The 20645-nt window shown below is 59.6% G+C and overlaps 2 protein-coding genes and 1 non-coding gene across 7 annotated transcripts in view; 1 reads left to right on the top strand and 2 right to left on the bottom strand.

Annotated features, from left to right (window-relative positions):
* Positions 1-1160: 1160 nt before the first annotated feature.
* TRNAR-UCG (transfer RNA arginine (anticodon UCG)) lies at positions 1161-1233 on the bottom strand. Its single transcript has one exon. It is a non-coding gene; the product is annotated as a tRNA-Arg (tRNA).
* A 248-nt stretch (positions 1234-1481) lies between these two features.
* Positions 1482-19021, top strand: POLG (DNA polymerase gamma, catalytic subunit). Its single transcript, XM_047735817.1, has 23 exons — positions 1482-1631; positions 2414-3193; positions 5928-6123; positions 6968-7132; positions 7239-7385; positions 7533-7612; positions 8406-8588; positions 8671-8825; positions 8993-9119; positions 10011-10247; positions 11096-11216; positions 11360-11464; positions 11757-11864; positions 13393-13553; positions 14208-14261; positions 14363-14480; positions 14925-15060; positions 15166-15412; positions 16632-16754; positions 16876-17044; positions 17171-17379; positions 17980-18140; positions 18509-19021. The coding sequence occupies exons 2-23, from the start codon at positions 2574-2576 to the stop codon at positions 18565-18567; spliced, it is 3681 nt and encodes a 1226-aa protein (XP_047591773.1). The 5' UTR covers positions 1482-1631; positions 2414-2573; the 3' UTR covers positions 18568-19021.
* FANCI (FA complementation group I) overlaps positions 18333-20645 on the bottom strand; it is a 91106-nt gene continuing 88793 nt past the window's right edge. For all 5 annotated transcript variants that reach the window (XM_047735813.1, XM_047735815.1, XM_047735814.1 and 2 more), the window contains 3 exons: positions 20109-20204; positions 19733-19840; positions 18333-18938 (listed from right to left, as the gene is read on the bottom strand). In XM_047735813.1, the coding sequence (XP_047591769.1) occupies positions 18858-18938; positions 19733-19840; positions 20109-20204 (285 nt within the window). In that variant the 3' untranslated portion in view covers positions 18333-18857. The remainder of the gene's footprint in view (positions 18939-19732; positions 19841-20108; positions 20205-20645) is intronic.

Here is a 20645-nt window from a genome sequence, read left to right on the forward strand (position 1 = left end):
GATTGCACTAGGAGATTAGGAGTAATTAGGCAAGCATTTTCCCCACTCAGGGATTCCCTGATTTAAGCTGAGATCCCCTCCCAGCATTTTGCAAAAATGTGAACAGTTATAAGATTAAGTGAAAACTAACAACAACCAAACAAACCCAACAACAAACAGATTATGATACAGTGGATTTTCAGTTGACTGGATGTATTTTTTTTTTTCCAAAAGAAAAACAAAATAAACCAAACATTTGTGTGTATATTAAACATACCTAGAACAGTATATGAAAAATATCTCATACTTAAAAATAAAGGGGAAATGTATGGAAAAATCAAGGCTCAGTGCTGCCTTCCCAAGCCTTGGTCTGGGGCTTCTCGTTGTCTCTCTGGGGGCAACAGGAGGAGGCTGGGAGCGGCCTGGCTATCTGCCCACGCTACCCTCGGAAAATACCAGTCAGTTTGTCAAATACGTTCAGGGTGTCCCCACGCATGCACAGGCTGGAAGGTGGGGACTGACTTCCAGCGAGGCCAGAATGTGGTCCTTAATCAGCTCTTCGAGCTCAGGTCGACCTCAAATCTCCCGTGACCTTAAATCGGCGCAGCTGCTCTCCGAGCTCCAAGCCTCAGGCTCTAGTTATTCACGAGGGCCTCATTCCTCCAGGTACTTTACGGTCTATGGACCAGGGACCAACGGGCACCGAAAGCAGAGCGGCTGCAGCCCGTGGAGCAAGAGGAGGTGCATGAGGGGGCGGGAGACAGAAAAGACTGGAAGGCTCCCCAGGCGCTCGGGCGGGGGGCTGGCGACCGGACCGCAGATTCGGGTTCCCCAAAAGGCAGTATGTTTGGAGCACGGGGCTGGGGGAGGACGCGTCTCCCTTCCAGCTGCGAACCCCTGTCATTCCCACAAACCAATCGAGTATGAATTAGGATTTCCCTAAACGATGCCCTTCGCTCTACATCCTCCTCCACCGCGGGTACGCGCGGCTGGTGGTGCAATTTAGAAACGTGCCCCGGGGTCTGTGACACGTAGGTGAGTAACTTCATAGGGACGTGATCGGAGGGAGCCGCTACTTCTGAGGATCCCGGCGTTCCTAGGTCTCGATGTGGGGTGAAACGCGGGTCGCGACGCTGCCTTCCTAAGGAGGAATAGGCCAAAAATTGTAAGCGGACCCTCTGCGACCGCGGCAGGACTCGAACCTGCAATCTTCTGATCCGAAGTCAGACGCCTTATCCATTAGGCCACGCGGCCACCCGACGCCTAGTTCTCTTTGGACAATCTGAAAAGTAGTATTACCGCCCACCGGCTTGCCTGGGACCAATCCATTTGTTCCTGGGCAGGGGAGGTTGTACTTTGGCTACCAGGGTACTGCAGGGAGAGCCCACCCGGAAGTCTCCCTCTCCCCCCTGCGGACGGACCGGTCCACTTGCGGCGCTCTTATTGGTCGCGCCGGGAGTCTCCCGCCTGCCTCTCGGGTAGCCGCGGGGACTGAGCTGGGAGCAGACGGGAAGTTGCGGCTGCCAGCGAGGCGGACTGGTCGGGTGGAGGCCACACGCCACCCCGAGGCTGCGTAGGCCGTGCGGAGGGAGACGCCGCTCCGTGGGCCTGGGGTCGGGAGCCGCAGCCCGGGAAGCACCGGACGGACCGAGGTTTCCGGCGGGTTCGGCCCGGGGCGGGGAGCGGGGGAGGCCGGGTCGCCGAGCGGCGGTGCGGCCCCTCCTTCTCCAGTCAGGGAGCGAGGCCCGGAGCTGGGCGGAGGCTCGTCCCAGGGCGCACCGCGCGCCGCCGGGCACGGGCACGGGCTGGCGGCCGGGCGGCTGGGCGCGCGGGGGCCGCGGCCTCCTGCAGGGCGCCCTGGGCCGGCGGGGCCACGGCCCGGGCACGGGTGGGAGCCCCGGGAGCCGGCGTCCCGCCCTGCGGGTTCGAATCCGGGGGCTGGCACCTGGCGGCGCTAGGCCCTGGGGCCGCGCGGGTCGCGGAGCTGGCGGCCACCATTTGGCAAGCGTTTGCCGAGGGTCGGGTCTCGCGACTTGTTCGCCCTGAGTCACCCGAACAGCGGTTCCGTGTGACAGATAGAATCCGTAATCCCATTTTACGGAGCAGGAGCTTGGGGCCTTAGGGAGCTCGCCCAAGGTCACGCATCTCCTGACAGCCAGCGCCGGGATTCAAACCCGCCGCGTCCTCCTCCGGGACCGTCGCTCTTAACCACTGCCTCCTCCCCCAAGTTCACTGATGCACCTGCTTGAACCTCAGTGTCCTCAGGAGGGGTGTTGGTGATTCTCGTGGCTGTGGGGGCTTCACTGAGAAAATGTCCCTAAAAGCTCCTGGCTCGCTGCCTGGGACGCAGTGAGTGCTCGAGGAGTGACGGCTCGTCACGGACCACCTACCGCACATGTGAGAAATAACACTTGATATCGTCTGTCTCCTTCAGGATTTGTGGGTGGAAGGCAGGCATGGTCAGACCCATTTCACTGACTGGAAAACAGAGACAGGACGTGTCTCCCTCCACGTCTTTCGGCCAGTAAAAGCAGCCAAGCTGGAGCCCAAAGCCAGGTGTCCTGACTCCCAGCGGGGGGCTCCCTGCACCAACCATGAGCCGCCTGCTCTGGAAGAGGGTGGCCGGCGCCACCACCGTCGGGCCAGGGCCAGTTCCAGCTCCGGGGCGCTGGGTCTCCAGCTCCGGCCCCGCCCCCGTCCCCAGCGACGGGCAGCCGCCGTCGCCGCCGCAGCAAGTGCCATCCTCGGAGGGCGGGCAGCTGCGGCACAACCCATTGCACATCCAGATGCTCTCGAGAGGGCTTCACGAGCAAATCTTCGGGCGCGGCGGGGAGACGCCCGGCGAGGCCGCGGTGCGCCGCAGCGTCGAGCACCTGCAGCGGCACGGGCTCTGGGGGCAGCCGTCCACGCCCTTGCCGGACGTGGAGCTGCGCCTGCCGCCGCTCTACGGGGGCGGCCTGGACCAGCACTTCCGCCTCCTGGCCCAGAAGCAGAGCCTGCCCTACCTGGAGGCGGCCAACTCGTTATTGCAGGCCCAGCTGCCCCCCCAGCCCCCGAGCTGGGCCTGGGCGGAGGGCTGGACCCGGTACGGCCCCGCGGGGGAGGCCGTACCCGTGGCCATCCCCGAGGAGCGGGCCCTGGTGTTCGACGTGGAGGTCTGCTTGGCAGAGGGAACTTGCCCCACGTTGGCGGTGGCCATATCCCCCTCGGCCTGGTAAGTAGGGGCTGGGCTCCGGGGGACTTTAGCACAGGTCGGGGGGGGCCCAGCTGAGTGGTTCGTCTCAGTGAACGTTTCCGGAGGTCCCACCGTGTGCCACCAGGGTGCTCTTGTAGGGATTGTGGATTCGTGGTGAACTAAAGTAGGCTTGACCCCAGCTTTCACAGAGCTTACTTTCTGGTGGGAAGACACAGGCAGTTAACAAACACCCCAGCAAACGGCAGGTGGTGATAGGGGCTATGTGGAGAATGACGGTAGCTTGTACTTGGGATCCTAGGGGAGACCACTAGAGGCCACCTTGATTGGATGCCTTTCCCCCTCCCCTAATTGCTTCCTGAGAAGTTAGTCCAAGACATTTGAACAGTGTTTCCGTTCGGGGATGCTGGTGGTTATCATGGGCTGTCCCAGACAGTACAAAGCACTTAGCGTCGCCAGCTGCTCCCTTAAATGCCAGACCAGCTATCCCTACGATGTCGCCAAACACACTCCCACCCAGACGTAGCCTGCCCCCCAACCCCTCATTGCCCCCAGCCTCCCAAACAGGCATTTTGGTCCCCAGAAGGTATATCCAAATCTCTCTCTCTTCTTTTTAAATAACTTTCTAAGTGCTACCCACGTTTCTTTTTCAAACAATGATGGCAGTCCTGTTTCTCCCCTTTTTTATTCTTCATTCCAGGATTAAAATACTCTTTACAGCCCCAATGCTTTCAGGCATGGCCAGCTCAAAAGTTAGCAGTTTCTTTATCCCTATTGGAAGCTACATCTTTGTACAGAAAGCTGCGAAATGTTAAATATGCAGTTGAAAATGGTGAAAACATGGCTAAATAGATAAGGTAGGCATTAATGGCTGAAAAGAGCAAAACCAGATTCCGCATTGATTTAGTCCCAGTTGAGACGAGAATCTCAGTGCTTCCTATGTGACTTGACGGTCCACATAGAGGGAGTACCACCCACCGTTTGAGAAGGTAAAGCAGGCTGTGGTGGCTGAAGGCAAATTAGGGAACCAGTGACAAGAAAGACTTGGTGTTTGATCTCTCGGTCATTTTTGGCCATTTTACCTCAAGTCCCCTTTTCTCTCCCTCCTCCTTCCTCTCCCCATCCTCCCCATCCTCTCATCCTCATCCCATTCTTGCCAGTGGTCCTGGGGGCACTGCTCGGTTTGCGGGGTGGCACGAGTCCCTGCTGAGGCCTGGGCTCCCGTGGGGGCCTTCCTCCTGGGAGCCTGACTGGAGGGGCGGGGAGTGCCAGATGGGGTCCCTCCGAGCGGTCTGCTGTGAACTTGGGCACGTCCCTCTCGTGTGGCTGTGTAACCGCAAGTTCCAGGTCAGCCTGAGATTTTGGGGTGGTTTGGGGGGCCTGGGTGGGGGGGGCAGCTTAGACATTCCCCAGAGCAGCTTCCCAAAGGCTGTGGCTGAGGACTATGGTCGTCACGCTAGGGGGACGTCCCACAGGTGCCAACATTGATCTGAGGTTCACAGGACAAGTGTAGAGAGTTAACGGCATTGATTTGAAACCTCTTGAATGTGCCGCACGTGTTTGCCTGTCGGCTGCTCTTTTATCACAGACGTGTAGTAAGACGGCTCTGTGCGGCTCTGTGCGCAGCTGCAGCCCTGGGTCTTGACACCAGTCTGGCCTTTTTGTTGTGCCTAGAGTTCCTGCCGTCACCATAGCCTCAGACATGTGACATTTTCCAGCCTCTTCTTCCAGCCAGGGCTCAGAAGGGGGAGGCGAGGCGGTTGCGGCCTGCGTCCCTGAGCGTATCGCCACATTTGGTTGTGAGTTAGACTTTAGCAGGTTTAAAACGAGGAGCCACTTTCTGCCGGTTTCCCCCTCCCCTGTGGAAGGCACTGTTGTGTTTGTTGAAGCTGTGGGGGCGGATGGCCCCCGCTGCTGCTCCGGGGCGCCTGTGTGGCTGCAGAGGTCACATGAGGCCTCGTTACTCCCTTTGATGCTGAGTGGCTTTGACTCTCTGGCGTCATCTGTGGTTCACAGTGGGCTTTTCCTCAGTGGCCTTGCCATGCCTGGCCTCGTGGATCTTGGGCACCCTCCAGCCTTGCCCCGAGTCGGGGTCAGGCGCTGCAGATGGTGCTCTTCTCTGCCCGGGTGGCCTGGCCCCTCCAGGCCCACACTTGCCCTCGGCTCTCCTCGGGTGGCTCGGAGAGGCCCGCACCTGCTCCAAGGTGCGTGATGTGCTCTTGGTCCTTCAGAGTCTTTCCAGCTGTTACTTAGATGGTTCATCCTGTACATGTGCAGCATTTGTCTTTTTCTTTTTTTCTCTTTTTTTGCCAACTTTCAACCAAAAAAAAAAAATTCCCACTTTGGATTCTGTTGGAATTGTCTGTCTCCCTTACTAACGTTTTGAACACCTGCTGTTGGGTGCTTCCAGACCCGAGGGGTGGACAGTGCTCATAAACAGCACAGACTTTGTGAACCCTGGACCCCGCCACCTTGTTGGGGTCCAGGCCGGGTGCCCGCGTGGGACCCCCAGCATGTGGCATTTGGCTCTGTTTTTAATCTGTGGAAGGGCGAAGTCAAGGAGCTTTTATGACCTCCCTCCCACACGCCCCCACCCGCTCTCCGGCTCCGTGAGGGTGGGGAGCACTCCCTGGGCTCGCTCGCGTCCCAGCTGCTAGCGCGGGAGCCGGCTCGCAGCGGTAGGTGTGTGGTGGGTGTCGCGGAGCGGAAGTCGGCCGCCCCTGTGCCCAGCCTGTCTGCCTCTCGCCTCCCTTAGGTATTCTTGGTGCAGCCGGCGGCTGGTGGAAGAGCGTTACTCTTGGACCAGCCAGCTGTCGCCGGCTGACCTCATTCCTCTGGAGGTCCCTGCCAGTGCTGGCGGCCCCACCCGGCGCGGCTGGCAGGAGCAGTTAGTGGTGGGGCACAACGTGTGCTTTGATCGAGCCCATATCAGGGAGCAGTACCTGATCCAGGTAAGGTTCCTAGGGCCAGTGTAGCTTCTGGCAGGGGGTGGCCTGAGAGCTCTGACCCCGGGGGCTAGGGAAGGCATTGCTTTTCCTGGTCAGCGTCTCTGTCTTGGTAGCAGCTGCGGAGCCTGCCTGTTGACCAGCGCGGCCCCTGGTCCCTGGGCCCAGCTGTTCATTCCCCAGGACTGGCCTGGTATGGCGCAGGCATTGTCAGGGAGTACTGCTACCCCTTCTCTCCGTGTGGTGGTTTAAAGCGTAGCCTGGGTCTTTGGAGGCTCTGGGCCACACAGCCTGGGCTCATATCCTGCCCCCGACAGGGACAAGCAGCATGAGCGCCTTACCTTCCCTGAGCCTCCCGTTTCCTTATTTGCAAAAAGGGGGCGCTCGCAGAAGCCACCTGGCAGGGTTGCGGGGCGGGTTGTGGGGTGCGGGAGTTGAACGATGCATCCTTACAGCCAGCCCAGCAGAAAGGTGGGCCTGGTGAGGGTAGCCTTCCTTGTTGACCTGAACAGGGCTACAGAGCTTGTGAGCGGCAGGGCTGGGGTACGGGGCCGAGCTGGGAGCTCAGAAGGCCTTGATCTGGCCCCTCTGTTCCCAAGGCAGCCCTCAAAGCTGTGGCTGGACCTGCTGGGAAGGACCTGCGCGTTGTGGTTGAGCCGGACCTGCCCCTTGGAGGGTGGGATGTGGGAGGGTGAGCCTGTCCCCGCCAGAGGGCTGAGCGTGAGCAAGCAGGAGGAGAGTCTTACGTGTTGGAAGGTCGTGTGATAGGAGGCTGGGGTGGGGCTAGTGGGGTGACACCCCTGAAGCAGTGCCGAGTGGCCTCAGCTCCAGCCCCCCGCCCCCCCAACAGGGCTCCCGCATGCGCTTCCTGGACACCATGAGCATGCACATGGCCATCTCGGGGCTCAGCGGGTTCCAGCGCAGTCTGTGGATGGCAGCCAAGCAGGGCAAGCGCAAGGTCCAACAGCCCACGCAGCGAGGCCAGAAGGCCCCCCGCAAAGCCGGTGGCCCAGCGGTGAGCGCTCAACTGCGGGAGGCCGGAGCGGGCCGCTTGGGACTGTCTCCCCAGCCTGCCTGTCTGTCCTGGGGCTGAGCTGTATCCTTCGCTCTGCCCGCCCCAGATCTCGTCCTGGGACTGGCTGGACATCAGCAGTATCAATAATCTGGCAGACGTGCATGGCCTCTATGTGGGGGGGCCCCCCTTACAGAAGGAGCCTCGAGAGCTGTTTGTTAAGGGTAGCATGAAGGACATCCGTGAGAACTTCCAGGTACGGTGCTGGCGAGGGGCTCTGGGGGGCTGGGCCGTGACAGCCCCTAGCTGACTCCAGGGAGTATGGCAGCCCAACCTGACCCTGAGACCCGGCGATGGCAGTGGGATGGCTGCCCACCCAGCGCCTTCCTGTCGCCTGTGCCAGGACCTGATGCAGTACTGTGCCCAGGACGTGTGGGCCACCTATGAGGTTTTCCAGCAGCAGCTACCGCTCTTCTTGGAGAGGTGAGGGGGGGCCCCGGTGGGAACCCCTGGGGGTCAGTAGAGTGCCGGTACCTGGGTCCTCTGTCAAAAGGTCTCTCTCAGCCTGTGGACCTTAGCCTTTCCGAATCGAAAGAATGGAGCCATTCAGCAGAGTGGTGGCCGCTGGGTCCTGGACTCTGGGTTTCTGTGGAGGGCCTGGAGGGGAGGGCTGAGGGCTGTGGCAGAGCTTCCTGTGTGTGGTCCTGGCTGATTGAGCACCCTCCCCGTGCCCAGACCCTGAGCCCGGGGCTTCACATCTGTCTTGGTCATGTTTGGTAGTGAGTCACTCATACGGTTTGGCCAGTCACAAGTGTCACCTAGACTTCATTTAAATCGACTGGCCTGCCTCATTCATTTGCCCTTGGGCAGGTCACTTAGTTTCTCGGAGTCTGTGTGTATCTCTAAAGCACACACAAATAATGCCCATCCCCGTTGTGAGGCTTGTGTGTGATCTAGCACAGTGCCAGGTGCTGAGGCTTGACACAGGAGAAGGCACCTGTTTCCACTTTCGCCTGTAACTGTAACAAGGATTATCCCGTGAGGTCGGGATGATACTGTATCCACTTGATAGAGGAACTATCTATGTCAGGGGAAGCGACTTACCTAGCATCTCAGGGTTCCAGAGTCTTCGAGCTGGGCTTGAGACCTGGTCTGGCATCAGCGCTACACCGCCTGGGTGGGCAGGTTGAGGCTCGCCAGACTGGCTCAGGGACTGGGCCCACGCCTTGCTTTCTGGGGCCATTTTTGACTGCCGTGGTGTTTCCCCCATGCCCAGGTGCCCCCACCCAGTGACTCTGGCTGGCATGCTGGAGATGGGGGTCTCCTACCTGCCCGTGAACCACAACTGGGAGCGGTACCTGGCAGAGGCGCAGAGCACGTACGAGGAGCTCCAGCGGGAGATGAAGAAGTCACTGATGGACCTGGCCAACGACGCCTGCCGGCTGCTCTCAGGACAGAGGTGGGCAGGCCTTGGGAGGGCAGGATCTAGGTGAGTACGGGTGGGCTGGGCCTTACGCCGCCGTGGTGTACTCGCTCTGCAGGTACAAGGAAGACCCCTGGCTCTGGGACCTGGAGTGGAACCTGCAAGAGTTTAAGCAGAAGAAGGCAAAGAAGGTGAAGAGGAAGGAGCCAACTACCGCCAGCAAGTTGCCCATCGAGGGGGCTGGGGCCCCTGGGGAGCCCAAGGATCAGGAAGGTGGGGAGCATGGGCGGGAGGTGGGGCAGGGATGGTCCCTGGGAAGGTCCTGGGACCCACTGGGACCCCTGAAAGGGGTCATCCGGCCTTCCAGAGATGAGTAGGCTGGGCAGGTCTTCCGGAGAGACCCTTCTGCGGGTCCTGATGGTCCTGCCCACCCTCTGCAGACCCCGGCCCCCCCAGTGAGGAGGAGGAGGTTCAGCGAGATGGCATGGCTCGTGCCTGCTTGGAGCGCTTGAAGGGGACTGCAGAGGTCTTGCCCAAGCGGCCCCAGCACCTTCCTGGACACCCTGGGTGAGCTTTAGCCCCTCATGTGTACAGAGTCCGCACTTCTCCTCCTATGAGACTCCCTTTTCCTGGGCCCCAGCACCAGGGTGGTGTTTGCGGGGAACCCTTGGGGACCTGCTGCCATTCCTTCTGTCTTCCAGTCACTTGCTCATTCTGACCCCCGGCTCGCTGGTCTCATTCAGTGCAAGTGCACTGAGCCCCTGCTGAATGCTGGGCCCATCGCAGCCACTTGGGGTGCAGAAACGGTTCCTTTCTAGGAGCTGCTTCTCCCTAGGAGGAGTTAGGCACGAAAACCAACCCGGGCAGCTGGTCTTTATATTCCTGGTGAGAAGGAAGAGTGAGCAGTGTTGAGGTAGTACCTAACTTTGCCTGGAGAAATCAGGCTTCCTTGAGGAGGGGATTTTTATGAGCTTCATAGGCAGAGATGAGAAAATAGGGGCAACCAGGGTGAATAGCAGGGTCTGTTCACAACTTAAGGGAGGTCTAAGTTGTGTACAACCTTTGGGTTGGCTGTGGTGAACAGCGTGTGAGAGATGGGGCTCTGAAAGCCCTGGTGTGTCCCTGGAACAGCAATGGGGCAGATCTGCTGTCTTCTCGGGCCAGTTACCCTGTATGGAATGGAGGTTGGGAAGGAGCCCAGTGCTGGGCCACACTTACAGGCCTTGGTTTCTGACTAGTCTGGTAGGCCTGACCTACGATCTTCCTTTTCAGATACATGAATTACTCTAGGGGACTTCCTGGGGGTCATGGGAGGGGACTGTGACTCTAGGCTGAGGTCACCAGAAAGCCTCAGGGCTTTGAAGGGTGGGTGTGGTCATGGGAGAGGGAGCCTGGCTTGTGGTTCTGTGCTGTCCTCCCCTCACCACGGTGACACTGCTCTCCTCGGGTGGGGCACAGGTGGTACCGGAAGCTTTGTCCCCGGCTAGATGACCCCGCGTGGACCCCGGGCCCCAGCCTCCTCAGCCTGCAGATGCGGGTCACTCCAAAACTCATGGCGATGACCTGGGATGGCTTCCCTCTGCACTGCTCGGAGCGGCATGGCTGGGGGTACCTGGTGCCTGGGCGGCGGGACAACCTGGCCCAGGCGCCCGTGGAAACCGCCCCGGCCTCAGCTGGGGTGGCCTGCCCCTACAGGTGAGGCTCAGGAAAGGAAAAGGTGGAGTCTGGGGACCCCTTCCCTTTGCTGGAGGACCCAAGCCTGGCCCAGGCCAGTGGGGAGAGCTGGGGTGCGAGGGTCTGGGTGTGAGCCCTCGTTTCCATGGCTGCCCTTTCCTTGTGTGGTCAGAGCCCCACAGGGGCATGGAGGCCTGAGGCCCTGCCCTCGGGGCCGGTGGCACAGCTGCCTTCCCAGGAGTGTGCTGTGGGGGGCTGTCGGGAGCAGCAGGGGAGGTGGGCTGTTTTTCTTTTCTGTGTAGAGTTTATCAAGCATGAGTTCCACTCTGATCATAAAGCTTTCGTGGTGCCCCTCGTTGGTTCGCAGGCCGCTGCGTGAGATCGAGTGGTTAGCCACATGGTAGAGTTGGCAGAACAGAGGTCTAGGGAAGTCCCTGGACTTGTCTGAGATCCCGAGTCCTGAGCTTTGGACAGGCAGGGATAAGCCGTGGCACTCGACGTGGCCCAAGTTGGGAGGCCCGGCTCTGCAGGACAGCCCGAGTCACCTGCAGGGCACTGGGGACGAAAGGGGCCCGGGGTCCCATGGGCGAGGCTGCTCAGCTCCCAGAGCTTTCCCAGGGGAGGTGGCTGCTGCGAGCTGGGAGCTCAGATTGGGGTCCGACCAGGCCTTGCACCCTCGCCTGCCCCCGGCATGTTGGGTGTTACTTGGGTTTGTCACTCCCTGTCTGAAAACCAGGGAGAGCACTATCCCACTTTGCCTCAGCGCTGGTTCTGAGGCCTGAGCAAAGGGAGTTGCGGAAGGCCCTAGCGAGCCGCCTGGCCTGGCCCGGGCCCCCCGTAATCAGAGGCCGCTGCTCTTCTCTGCCCAGAGCCATCGAGTCCCTGTACAGGAAGCACTGTCTTGAACAGGGGAAGCAGCAGCCGGAGCCCCAGCAGGCAGGCCTGGCGGAGGAGTTCCTGCTCGCTGACGGCGGCGCCATGTGGCAGACGGTGAGGGCGGCTCTGCAGTCTTTGCTCCCTCCCGGCGACAGGCGGCCTTCTGGGTGGGGGTGGGGGCGGTGCCCTGGGGGCACTGGGGGGCTGGCCCCAGGCCAGCCCCCTGCTTCACTTCCTTGGCACCTGGGCCCATCCAGGTGGAAGAACTGGGCTGCCTGGAAGCAGAGGCAGAGGCAGAAGCGGAGGTGGAGGCCAGGACAGAGCGCTGCGGAGAGGCTGTCCCCAGTCAGCCCCCGGCTCTGGTGAGCGGGCTTCGGGGCTGGGGTTGTCTGGGTGGGTGCTTGGCGGGCTCTGGGTGGCGGGGCCTTGCTCTTGTGCCCAAGTAGCTCTCCCCTTTGCCAGGGTGTTCCCAAGGTCCCAAGGGCCCGTGGGTGGCCCCACGTTTCTTGGAGGCCGAGGAGGGAGCCTGAGGCTCGTGGCCATCCTGCCATTTCTCAGCGCACCGTTGGCTGCCTCAGGCCCTTTTCCCATGCCCTGGCCCTCGCCGAATGCAGGTGCTGAGCAGGGCCTCATCTAGGTGTGTGGCCCCCACAGACTGCCGCTGGTGGCCCCAAAGCCAGCCAGCCAGCCTATCACCATGGCAATGGACCTTACAACGACGTGGATGTCCCCGGCTGCTGGTTCTTCAAGCTGCCTCACAAGGTGTGTGTTCTGATTGACGCCTGTCCCGTGCTGCCCTCACCGTGCCTTGGGCGCCCAGGTCCCTGGAGTGACTCAGCCAGAAGCACCCTAGCGCAGGAGCGACACGCGTGGTGGGGCAGGGCATGGTCCCAGACAGTTCCCCATATCTTGGAGTCTCTGGCTCCTGAAAATTGGGTGGCGAGGGGCATGGTGGTATGATTAAATGACGGGGGCTGTCAGGTGTCTGGCATGTGTGCTGTTGTCCCATGATGGTTGGTTACCTGGGTCAGCCTCGATCCTGAAGCAGCTGATCTTTTTCTTTTTTTTTTTTTAAAGCTTTTATTTATTTGACAAAGATAGCACAAGCATGAGGAGTGGCAGACAGTGAGAGAGGGAGAGGGGGAAGCAGGCTCCCTGCAGAGGAGGGGGAGCCCGATATGGGGTTCAGTCCTGGGACCCTGGGATCGTGACCAGAGCCGAAGGCAGACGCTCAACTGACTGAGCCACCCTGGGTCCGCTGATGATCTTCCTGCTGAGGCAGCCTCAGGAGGCCACGAGGAGACTGAGGCTTCGGCCTGTGCCTGTGTCACTCACCTCACTTCATCACACGGAGGCGGGAGGCATTTTATCCCTCACGTCAGTGCACGAAGGGCAGATACAGTACATGAGATATTTTGAGGGAATACAGATACGCGTAACTTTTATTACAGTTCATTGTTACATTTTTTTAATGATTTTTAAAATTTTTATTTTGAAGATTTTATTTATTTGACAGATCACAGGCAGAGAGGCAGGCAGAGAGAGGAGGAAGCAGGCTCCCCGCTGAGCAGAGAGCCCGACTCGGGGCTTGATCCCAGGACCCTGAGATATGACCTGAGCCATGACCTGAGCCGAAGGCAGAGGTTCAACCCACCGAGCCACCCAGGCGCCTTATTGTTACGATTCTATTTTATTAGATATTTCTCTGACAATTTCACCATGTGCTGTTTATTGTATTTTTTTTTTTTTAAGATCTTACTTATTTGACAGAGTGTGTGCGTACACACTCACACAAGCAGAGGGAGCAGCAGAGGGAGAGCAGAGCAGGCTCTCTCAGAGCAGGGAGCCTGATGAGGGGCTCAGTCCCAGGACCCTGGTGATCAAGACCTGAGCCAAAGGCAGGCACTCAACGGCTGAGCCACCCAGGCATCCCTGTCATAGTTTTATCATAAATACACATGTGTAGGATAAAAGCACGTATGGGTCCGCGCTCTGCAGTGTGGGGCATCTGCTGGGGACCTTGGATCATATGTACCCTCCCCCACCCCAGACAAGGGGGCAGCTGCCTGGTGGAGGGAGATGGCATTTGTGTCTCCGTGCTTGTGTGTTTGTGTGAGTGCGTGCACGCACGTGCGTGTGCACACATGCACCTGTTTCATTTGGGGATTTCCCCAGACTGGTTTGCTTGAGGTTCTGGGCTCGGTGGTCAGAGCTGAGGTGCACAGGGGGTTCCTTAGTCAGGGGTCTGCCACCAGCTTCCAAGAGTCCCTGCTTCCTTTGCCCTTTTCAGGATGGTAGTAGCTGCAACGTGGGCAGCCCCTTTGCCAAGGACTTCTTGCCCAAAATGGAGGATGGCACCCTGCAGGCCGGCCCAGGAGGTGCCAGCGGGCCCCGTGCCTTGGAAATCAACAAAATGATTTCTTTCTGGAGGAATGCCCATAAACGAATCAGGTAGGCCACCGTGGGAGGGTGGAAACATGTCATCTGTGCCCCTGGCCAGGTTACGGCAGCCCTGGGATCCCCTTTTCCCACCTCCCACCCAGGCTTCCCTCATTCCCCTGTGCTGCACTGGAGGGACAGCCCAGCGATAGTCTTGAGGCTTGGCTTCTTGTGGTTTGGGTGCCATGTGACTGTGGGCAGGCCCCTTTCCTTCCTAGCCTCAGCCTCTGTGTTTATGTAGAAAGTGCTGTGGTTGGGCCTGGATGGCGCAGCTGCTGGAGCCCTGGATGTGGCTGAGGGGCATGGAGGGCAGCTGGCCTGCGCGCTGGGACCCGAGGCTGACGATGGCAGGGGTCTCCGCCGCAGGGCTGGCTGCCAGAAGGCTGCTGCTGTGGCTGCTGAGGTCTGCCCCGAGTGTGGCCGAGGTCAGACTCCTCACAGACACTCTGGGGCAGGGCAGAAGCCATCCGGGAGGCCTGGCTGGTTATCCGATGGCATATGCTCCTGGATGAGAGATCTTAGGGCCCCAGGCCTTGGTAGTGCCACAGCCCCCCTGAATGAAGTCGCTGGGGAGAGGGTGAGGCCTGGCCAGGAGGGGGCGCGGTGGCCCCCAGAGCTGGATTCTGTTCCTCTTGGCTTTTCTGAGCCTCAGTCCTGTCCCCGCAGTTCCCAGATGGTGGTGTGGCTGCCCAGGTCAGCTCTGCCCCGTGCTGTGACCAGGTATGGCCTGCCAAGTGGTTGAGGGGACGGGAGAACTGAGTGGGGGAGGACCTAGGACTACAGTAAGCTGCTAAGACTCATGTTCTCCCCCACCCTACCAGGCATCCCGACTACGATGAGGAAGGTCGCTATGGGGCCATCTTGCCTCAGGTGGTGACTGCTGGCACCATCACGCGCCGGGCTGTGGAGCCCACGTGGCTCACTGCCAGCAACGCCCGGGTATGTGTGCGCTGCCCTCGGGTCCCTGTGCTGCCTCTCCTGGGTCCCTTAGAAACTGGGTACAGAGGGTTTTCGGGGAGGAGCATGAAAAGGAACATAAGTTCTGGGGCAGTCGGGACCCCAGTTCAAATCTAGCTCTGCCGCTCTGTGGCTCCTTCAGCAAACTTGACCTGAGGCCCTCCTAGTAGTCAGACATGGACGAGGCGTGATGCGCACAGCTGCGGTGGGGTGGAGGCGGGTCCGGGTGTCTACTGTCCCCTCGAGCTGCTGCTCCGCGGCCGTCCTGGGAGCCCCTGGGGGTGGAGCGTGGGGCTGTGCTTGGCATTACCGAAAGTGCCTGGTCAGGAAAGGCCCAGCACTCTGTTGAGCCCGGCTCTAGGAATGGGGCGGGGGTAGGAGTCTCACAGGGGTGTCTGGGGAGGGCCTGACCTCCCTCTTCTGCAGCCTGACCGAGTAGGCAGTGAGTTGAAGGCCATGGTGCAGGCCCCACCTGGTTACGTGCTTGTGGGCGCCGACGTGGACTCGCAGGAGCTGTGGATCGCCGCTGTGCTCGGAGATGCCCACTTCGCAGGCATGCACGGTGAGAGGGGCCGGGCCGGAGCCGAGGCAGCCACGGGGCTGGCAGAACGCCTCTGGGCCGCCTTTCTCACGCCTGGCTCCCTGCCCCCCCCCCCCCCCCCCCCAGGCTGCACGGCCTTCGGCTGGATGACGCTGCAGGGCAGGAAGAGCAGGGGCACTGACCTGCACAGTAAGACCGCGGCGACCGTGGGCATCAGCCGGGAGCACGCCAAGATCTTCAACTACGGCCGCATCTACGGGGCGGGGCAGCCCTTCGCCGAGCGCCTGCTGATGCAGTTCAACCACCGGCTCACCCGGCAGGAGGCAGCCGAGAAGGCCCAGCAGATGTACGCGGTCACCAAGGGCCTTCGCCGGTGAGGGCCCCTCCCCCATCAGCGTCTCCCCCCGGGGCCTTAGGCCTCCTCTGCTCCCTTTCACCGCCCTCGGCACGTCCTGCTTTCCCCATGGCCTGAGCCCTCTCTCGGCTCCTCTCCCTCCAGCCCTCTGACCTGGCTCCAGGATGGTTGGCCCGGGGGTTGTGACATTTGCTTACTGAATAACTTGAAGCAGTTTTCATCAGAGTTAGGTTGGACTTTTGTGTTGCCGCCAAGCGGCGGCGCGGCAGCGGTGTGGGGTCCGGGGAGCGAGTGAGGGCGGGGCGGGGCGGTGGGCGCTGGCAGGGGCAGCAGTGGAGCCGTGGAGACTTCGGATGGGCTTTGCTCCAGGAGGCTGCGGTTTGTTCCCTCTGGCAGTGCCGCCTCGTGTGCTCGGGGCCTTAGTGGGTCCCCGGGAGGGCCTTGAAGACAAGGTGAGGTGAGGGAGGAGAGGGACAGGTCTGCCTTCCACAGGTACCATGTCCAGGGGCCACATTTAATGAGCGGGGCTCCTCCTGGGAGGCTGCAGGGCGAGCAAGTGATGGTGTAGAGGTGAGCACGTGAACACCGGGGAGGGGTACAGCTCGCACTGTGGGGACTGTGCGGTGAGGACAGATGACGTCAGGTCCTAGTCATGGAGATCTTTGAAGGGGACACATGGGAGTCTGGCCCGAGGGCGCAGGCAGTGGGGAAGCCCCAGTGCAGCGTGGAGCAGGTTGTGGAGCTGGTGAGTGACAGGCGTCCGGAGTTGAGGCCGCATCGGAGCTGGGAGTCTGGGGCAGTGGGAACTGAGGGGGTCAGTCTGACTTGGCTATGCGCTGTCTTCTCTACATGTTCTTCTCCCTTCAGGGAGTATCCCATTCCCTACTATATCCCTCCCTTCTGGGGTCACAGCCCTGGTGTCTCCTGCACTAAAGCATGATGCTCAGTAGTCGCTGGGCGGTCCGGTGTCTGCAGCATAGGACAGCGGTAACCGTGCCGGCTCCTGGGTTGGCATCTGTCCTTTACTGGGCTTCCGTGGCATGGCCCAGAGGCCTGGGTTCCCGTCTGGGCTTCACCTCTTCTTGGCAAGTTACTTACCCCCTCTCAGCCTGTTCCCCCTCTGATGTAGAGCCCAGGGGCACAGGCATGGGCCTGGGTGTCCCGAGAGTACTGCAGCCCGGGGCCGGGCACCCAGGAGGCACTCCCATGGGAATGATGGTGGGGACACTGCCCCCAGGTACCGGCTGTCGGACGAGGGCGAGTGGCTCGTGAGGGAGTTGGACCTCCCTGTGGACAGGACTGAAGACGGCTGGGTTTCCCTGCAGGACCTGCGCAAGATCCAGAGAGAAGCCTCGAAGAAGTAAACCGTTCTGTGTCCTAAGGAGGGAGGGCGGGTCTGGGCTCGCCTGGGGGAGCTGGGATACTTCGTTTTAGCTCAGAGATGCCGAAGGGCAAAGCTTGCCTTTTGTGTGTGTCCCCAGGTCACGCTGGAAGAAGTGGGAGGTGGTTGCCGAGCGAGCGTGGACGGGGGGCACGGAGTCCGAAATGTTCAATAAGCTGGAGAGCATTGCCTTGTCTGACACCCCGTGCACCCCAGTGCTGGGCTGCCGCATCAGCCGGGCCCTGGAGCCCTCGGCTGTCCAGGGGGAGGTAGTGCGTGGTGCTCAGCCTGGGGAGAGGGGTCACAGGGAGGGGCGGGGCTCCCGTACCACCTCCTCCCCACAGTGAGCCGGCGTGTGACTGAACCCCTCTGACCTGTGCCCCCCTCCCCCCCAGTTTATGACCAGCCGCGTAAACTGGGTGGTGCAGAGCTCTGCCGTGGACTATCTACACCTCATGCTCGTGGCCATGAGGTGGCTGTTTGAGGAGTTTGCCATCGACGGGCGCTTCTGCATCAGCATCCATGATGAGGTCCGCTACCTGGTACGAGAGGAGGACCGCTACCGCGCGGCCCTGGCCCTACAGATCACCAACCTCCTGACCAGGTACGCAGGGGAAGGGCTGCTCGCATCTCCCTAGGAACGAAGGTCCTAAAAAGACCAGCCTCAGCTTGTGAGATTTCTTGGGTTTGGAAAGACCATAAACCCAGACTAAACCCAGACTAGATGACGGAGGTAGTGAGGTCACGGAGGTGTTCCACGAGTAGCTGGCATCATGGCCTACTCTAGACACAGACCTTTGTTTTAAAAATTAAATGAAAGCTTTTCTCAGTTCATGCAAAATTGAGAGGTTTTTCTTTTATCCGTATGTTTCCTTAAGTGCCAGAAGTTTATGATTCCTCGTTCACAATGTTTTCTGGTGGTAGTCTGAAACTCCGATGTGGCTTAAAAAACATTTTCTATGTTGAGCCGTATTTCCTTGTAGTAAGATTCCTAGTTTATATGGTTGACTTCAGTAATCACAGTTCCGTAATGGTCTGCCATTCCGAACTAGTTTGGGAAGCAGATATCCTAATGGGTGGATAATGGAGACGGTACTTAACACTCCACGGCCCTCTCCATCCGCCCTTGGGGCGGTTGTGCCCAACAGCTCACAGTGAACTTCGGGGGGAGAGCCGGGTCTGAGAGGGGACCGGTCTCTTGCAGGTGCATGTTTGCCTACAAGCTGGGTCTCAATGACCTGCCCCAGTCCGTCGCCTTTTTCAGCACAGTCGATATTGACCGGTGCCTCAGGAAGGAAGTGACCATGGATTGTAAAACCCCTTCCAATCCAACTGGGATGGAAAGGAGATACGGGATTCCCCAGGGTGAGCTGCACCCCGCTCCGGTCAGCACGCGCAGAATGCGGGCGGGTCCGGGGAGGGTGTCCCCGGGACCTCCAGGGAACATGATGTATACGGCACATGAAGGAAGAAACCAGAACTCAAAATATTTCTTCTTTAACCACAATAGAAATATATTTTAAGAAGATGCCTTGTATAAGGTCAAAGTGCATTTTCAGGTGAAAACTGCTTTGAATACCAAACAAGCAGAAAGATACGTTTAAGAAAAGAAGCTTATTTTATACAGAAAGAGAACGGGCACTCCCCAACGGCACCTGCCGTCCCCGGCGGTTGCTCTGCCTCCCCCCCCCGCGGGCTCCTGGGCACCGCCAGCCACGGGCACTGTCTTTCAGGTGAAGCGCTGGATATTTACCAGATAATTGAACTCACCAAAGGCTCCTTGGAACCGTGAAGCCGGCCAGGGCCGCATCTCTGCCTGCAGACCCCGAATTTGCTCCCGTGGAGTTCCATCGGGGCGGCGCAGGCTCCCACGCTCAGGCTCGCGCTGTGCTGCTTGCAAAAGGGCTCGCGGGAGGCCAGCCCTCGCCAGCAGCAGGAGCCACCAAGACAGCCTGCCTCCGAGGGAAGGTGCGGCGGAGTCCAGTGGGTTCAGAGCCAAGATGCTACCAGTGGTGCAGGCTGTAGGACACGGGGCACTGTTGCTCGTTGGGTAAAAAGAAAGCAGAAGCCCCAAAGTTCACATTAACTCAGGCATTTCATTTCTTTTCTCCTTTTCTTCTTGGCTGGTTCTTTGTTCTGTCCCTCGTGCTCTGATGCAGTGCCCTAGCGGGAGAGAAGTAATGCTCAAATGTGATAAGCCTGCTCAGAGGCCGTGGAAATAAAAACAAAAATCCTTTATCTTCTCATCAAAGCCTGTGGTAGTCCTGCTTTCTCCCCTTCCCGCTCCGAGAGGTGGTTCTGTCTGTGGAGGAACAGGGAGGCCTTCCACGGGGCTGAGCAGCCAGCGCTGAGGCCCTTCCGCAGGGCAGAGGCAGGGGGCGAGAGGACAGGTGCCTCCGTGCTCTCCCCGAGCCCCCTGCCCGCTTGGGGACGGGCATGGGGCCAGGCGCATTACCGCCTGCGGGGTGGTCGTGGGAAGAATGCAGCTTTGCTGAGAAGCCGGCAGTGTGAACTTCCACCTTACACACACCTGAGCTGCGGCAGCACGGGGAGCTGCCTGGGGTCGGGTCTACAGCCGCACAACTAAAGGGCACAGGGGGGCAGGGGACCTGGAAGAAGCCGCATCGGAGCCAGGCAGAGAGGTTTTACCAACTGGTTGCTAAGCCGCAACCCTGGGGCTAGTCACCTTCCAGGGGTTCAGAAAGTCACGAGGAAGACCACGGTAAAAATGTGTGTCCTCACCCCTGTTCCGGAAAGGTCTGCCCCACCTGTGTGCCAATGTGGGGGACTCCGTGTGGTCTGAAATCCGCAGCCCTTAGTGTTGGCCGTGCCCGCCTTAGCTTTTTCCTTTGGGGGGCCTCCCCGCCCTCCTGGGCTGCTCCCATCGAGGCTACCCACAACCCAACCAGTTAGGAGGCAGCTGGCCTCCCATGCTCTGGTTGGAAGCAGGCACTGACCTCTTCGGGTTCGTCCGCCTCCTCATCCCGGAGAACCACGTCCAGGATGTTCCCTTTGATCTTGAAGTCTCGCGAGGTGCTGAGCTTCATGTGCTGCATCAGGTTCACCTAGGACAGGACCGGGCTGTGGGCACGTTCTCCGGCCAGAACAGGCCCCGCCGGGGACGGCCTCAATGACCCTTCAGTTCCTCCTTAAAGCATGCACACCCATGGCCTTTTCCCAGAGTTCCCAAGTGATGGCTGAACTCAGGCCATCAGATCATGAGGAGCAAAGAGAGAGAAGGGTTCTAGTTTCTTCCCCACCGCTCTGTGCTGCTTTAGTCTGCACGGCCCCTCCCAGGCCCGTGGGGACAGTGGAACGGCTGTGTGTGTTTACCTTGGACTTCTTCGAAAGGTGGATGAGGAATTTTTCATACTGTTCAATGGCGAAGATGAGATTAGGGATTGGCTTGGTTTCTCGGAGAGCTCTGGCCTGCAGGGCAAAGAAGGGAAGACCTGAGTTTCAGGTTCAGAGGTTTCTGAAGTCTGTCCTCTGAAGCAGTCCGCGGGAGGAGAAAGCTAGTCTGTCTGCCGATCAAATGCAGGGTTCCTTATGTTCTGGTAACCTACGATTTCTGGCAGTTGATCTCGTCAGAGGACGGGCAAGAGCACCGAATCCTCCCGTTGGACTCCCTCGGTATTTACGGTTTTGTAGACCGGCTGAAGGAAGGGCCACTTGGAGAAATCTGGTTGCGTCCCTGACCTGATACCCCAACACCAGGAGCTCATTCTGGTGCACACTGATGTGTTTTTTTAATTTAATAAAGGCCACGAATGACGATTTGGGGGGAGAAAAAAACCACATAACTTTGGAGATAATTCTGTATCTGAATATTAAACTTATTTTTCTCAGGCCCGTGTCCTACAGTATGAT

Source organism: Lutra lutra, chromosome 7 (genome assembly GCF_902655055.1).
Source record: "Lutra lutra chromosome 7, mLutLut1.2, whole genome shotgun sequence".
NCBI classification, from domain to species: Eukaryota; Metazoa; Chordata; class Mammalia; order Carnivora; family Mustelidae; genus Lutra; species Lutra lutra.

What these genes read in the sequence shown, in the direction of transcription:
- POLG (XM_047735817.1), top strand. Translation starts at nt 2,574, where the DNA reads ATGAGCCGCCTGCTCTGGAAGAGGGTGGCCGGCGCCACCACCGTCGGG. An exon ending in ACATCCGTGAGAACTTCCAG is followed by an intron (nt 7,386 to 7,532) that starts GTACGGTGCTGG and finishes CGCCTGTGCCAG; the next exon opens with GACCTGATGCAGTACTGTGC. An exon ending in CGGCTGCTCTCAGGACAGAG is followed by an intron (nt 8,589 to 8,670) that starts GTGGGCAGGCCT and finishes CTCGCTCTGCAG; the next exon opens with GTACAAGGAAGACCCCTGGC.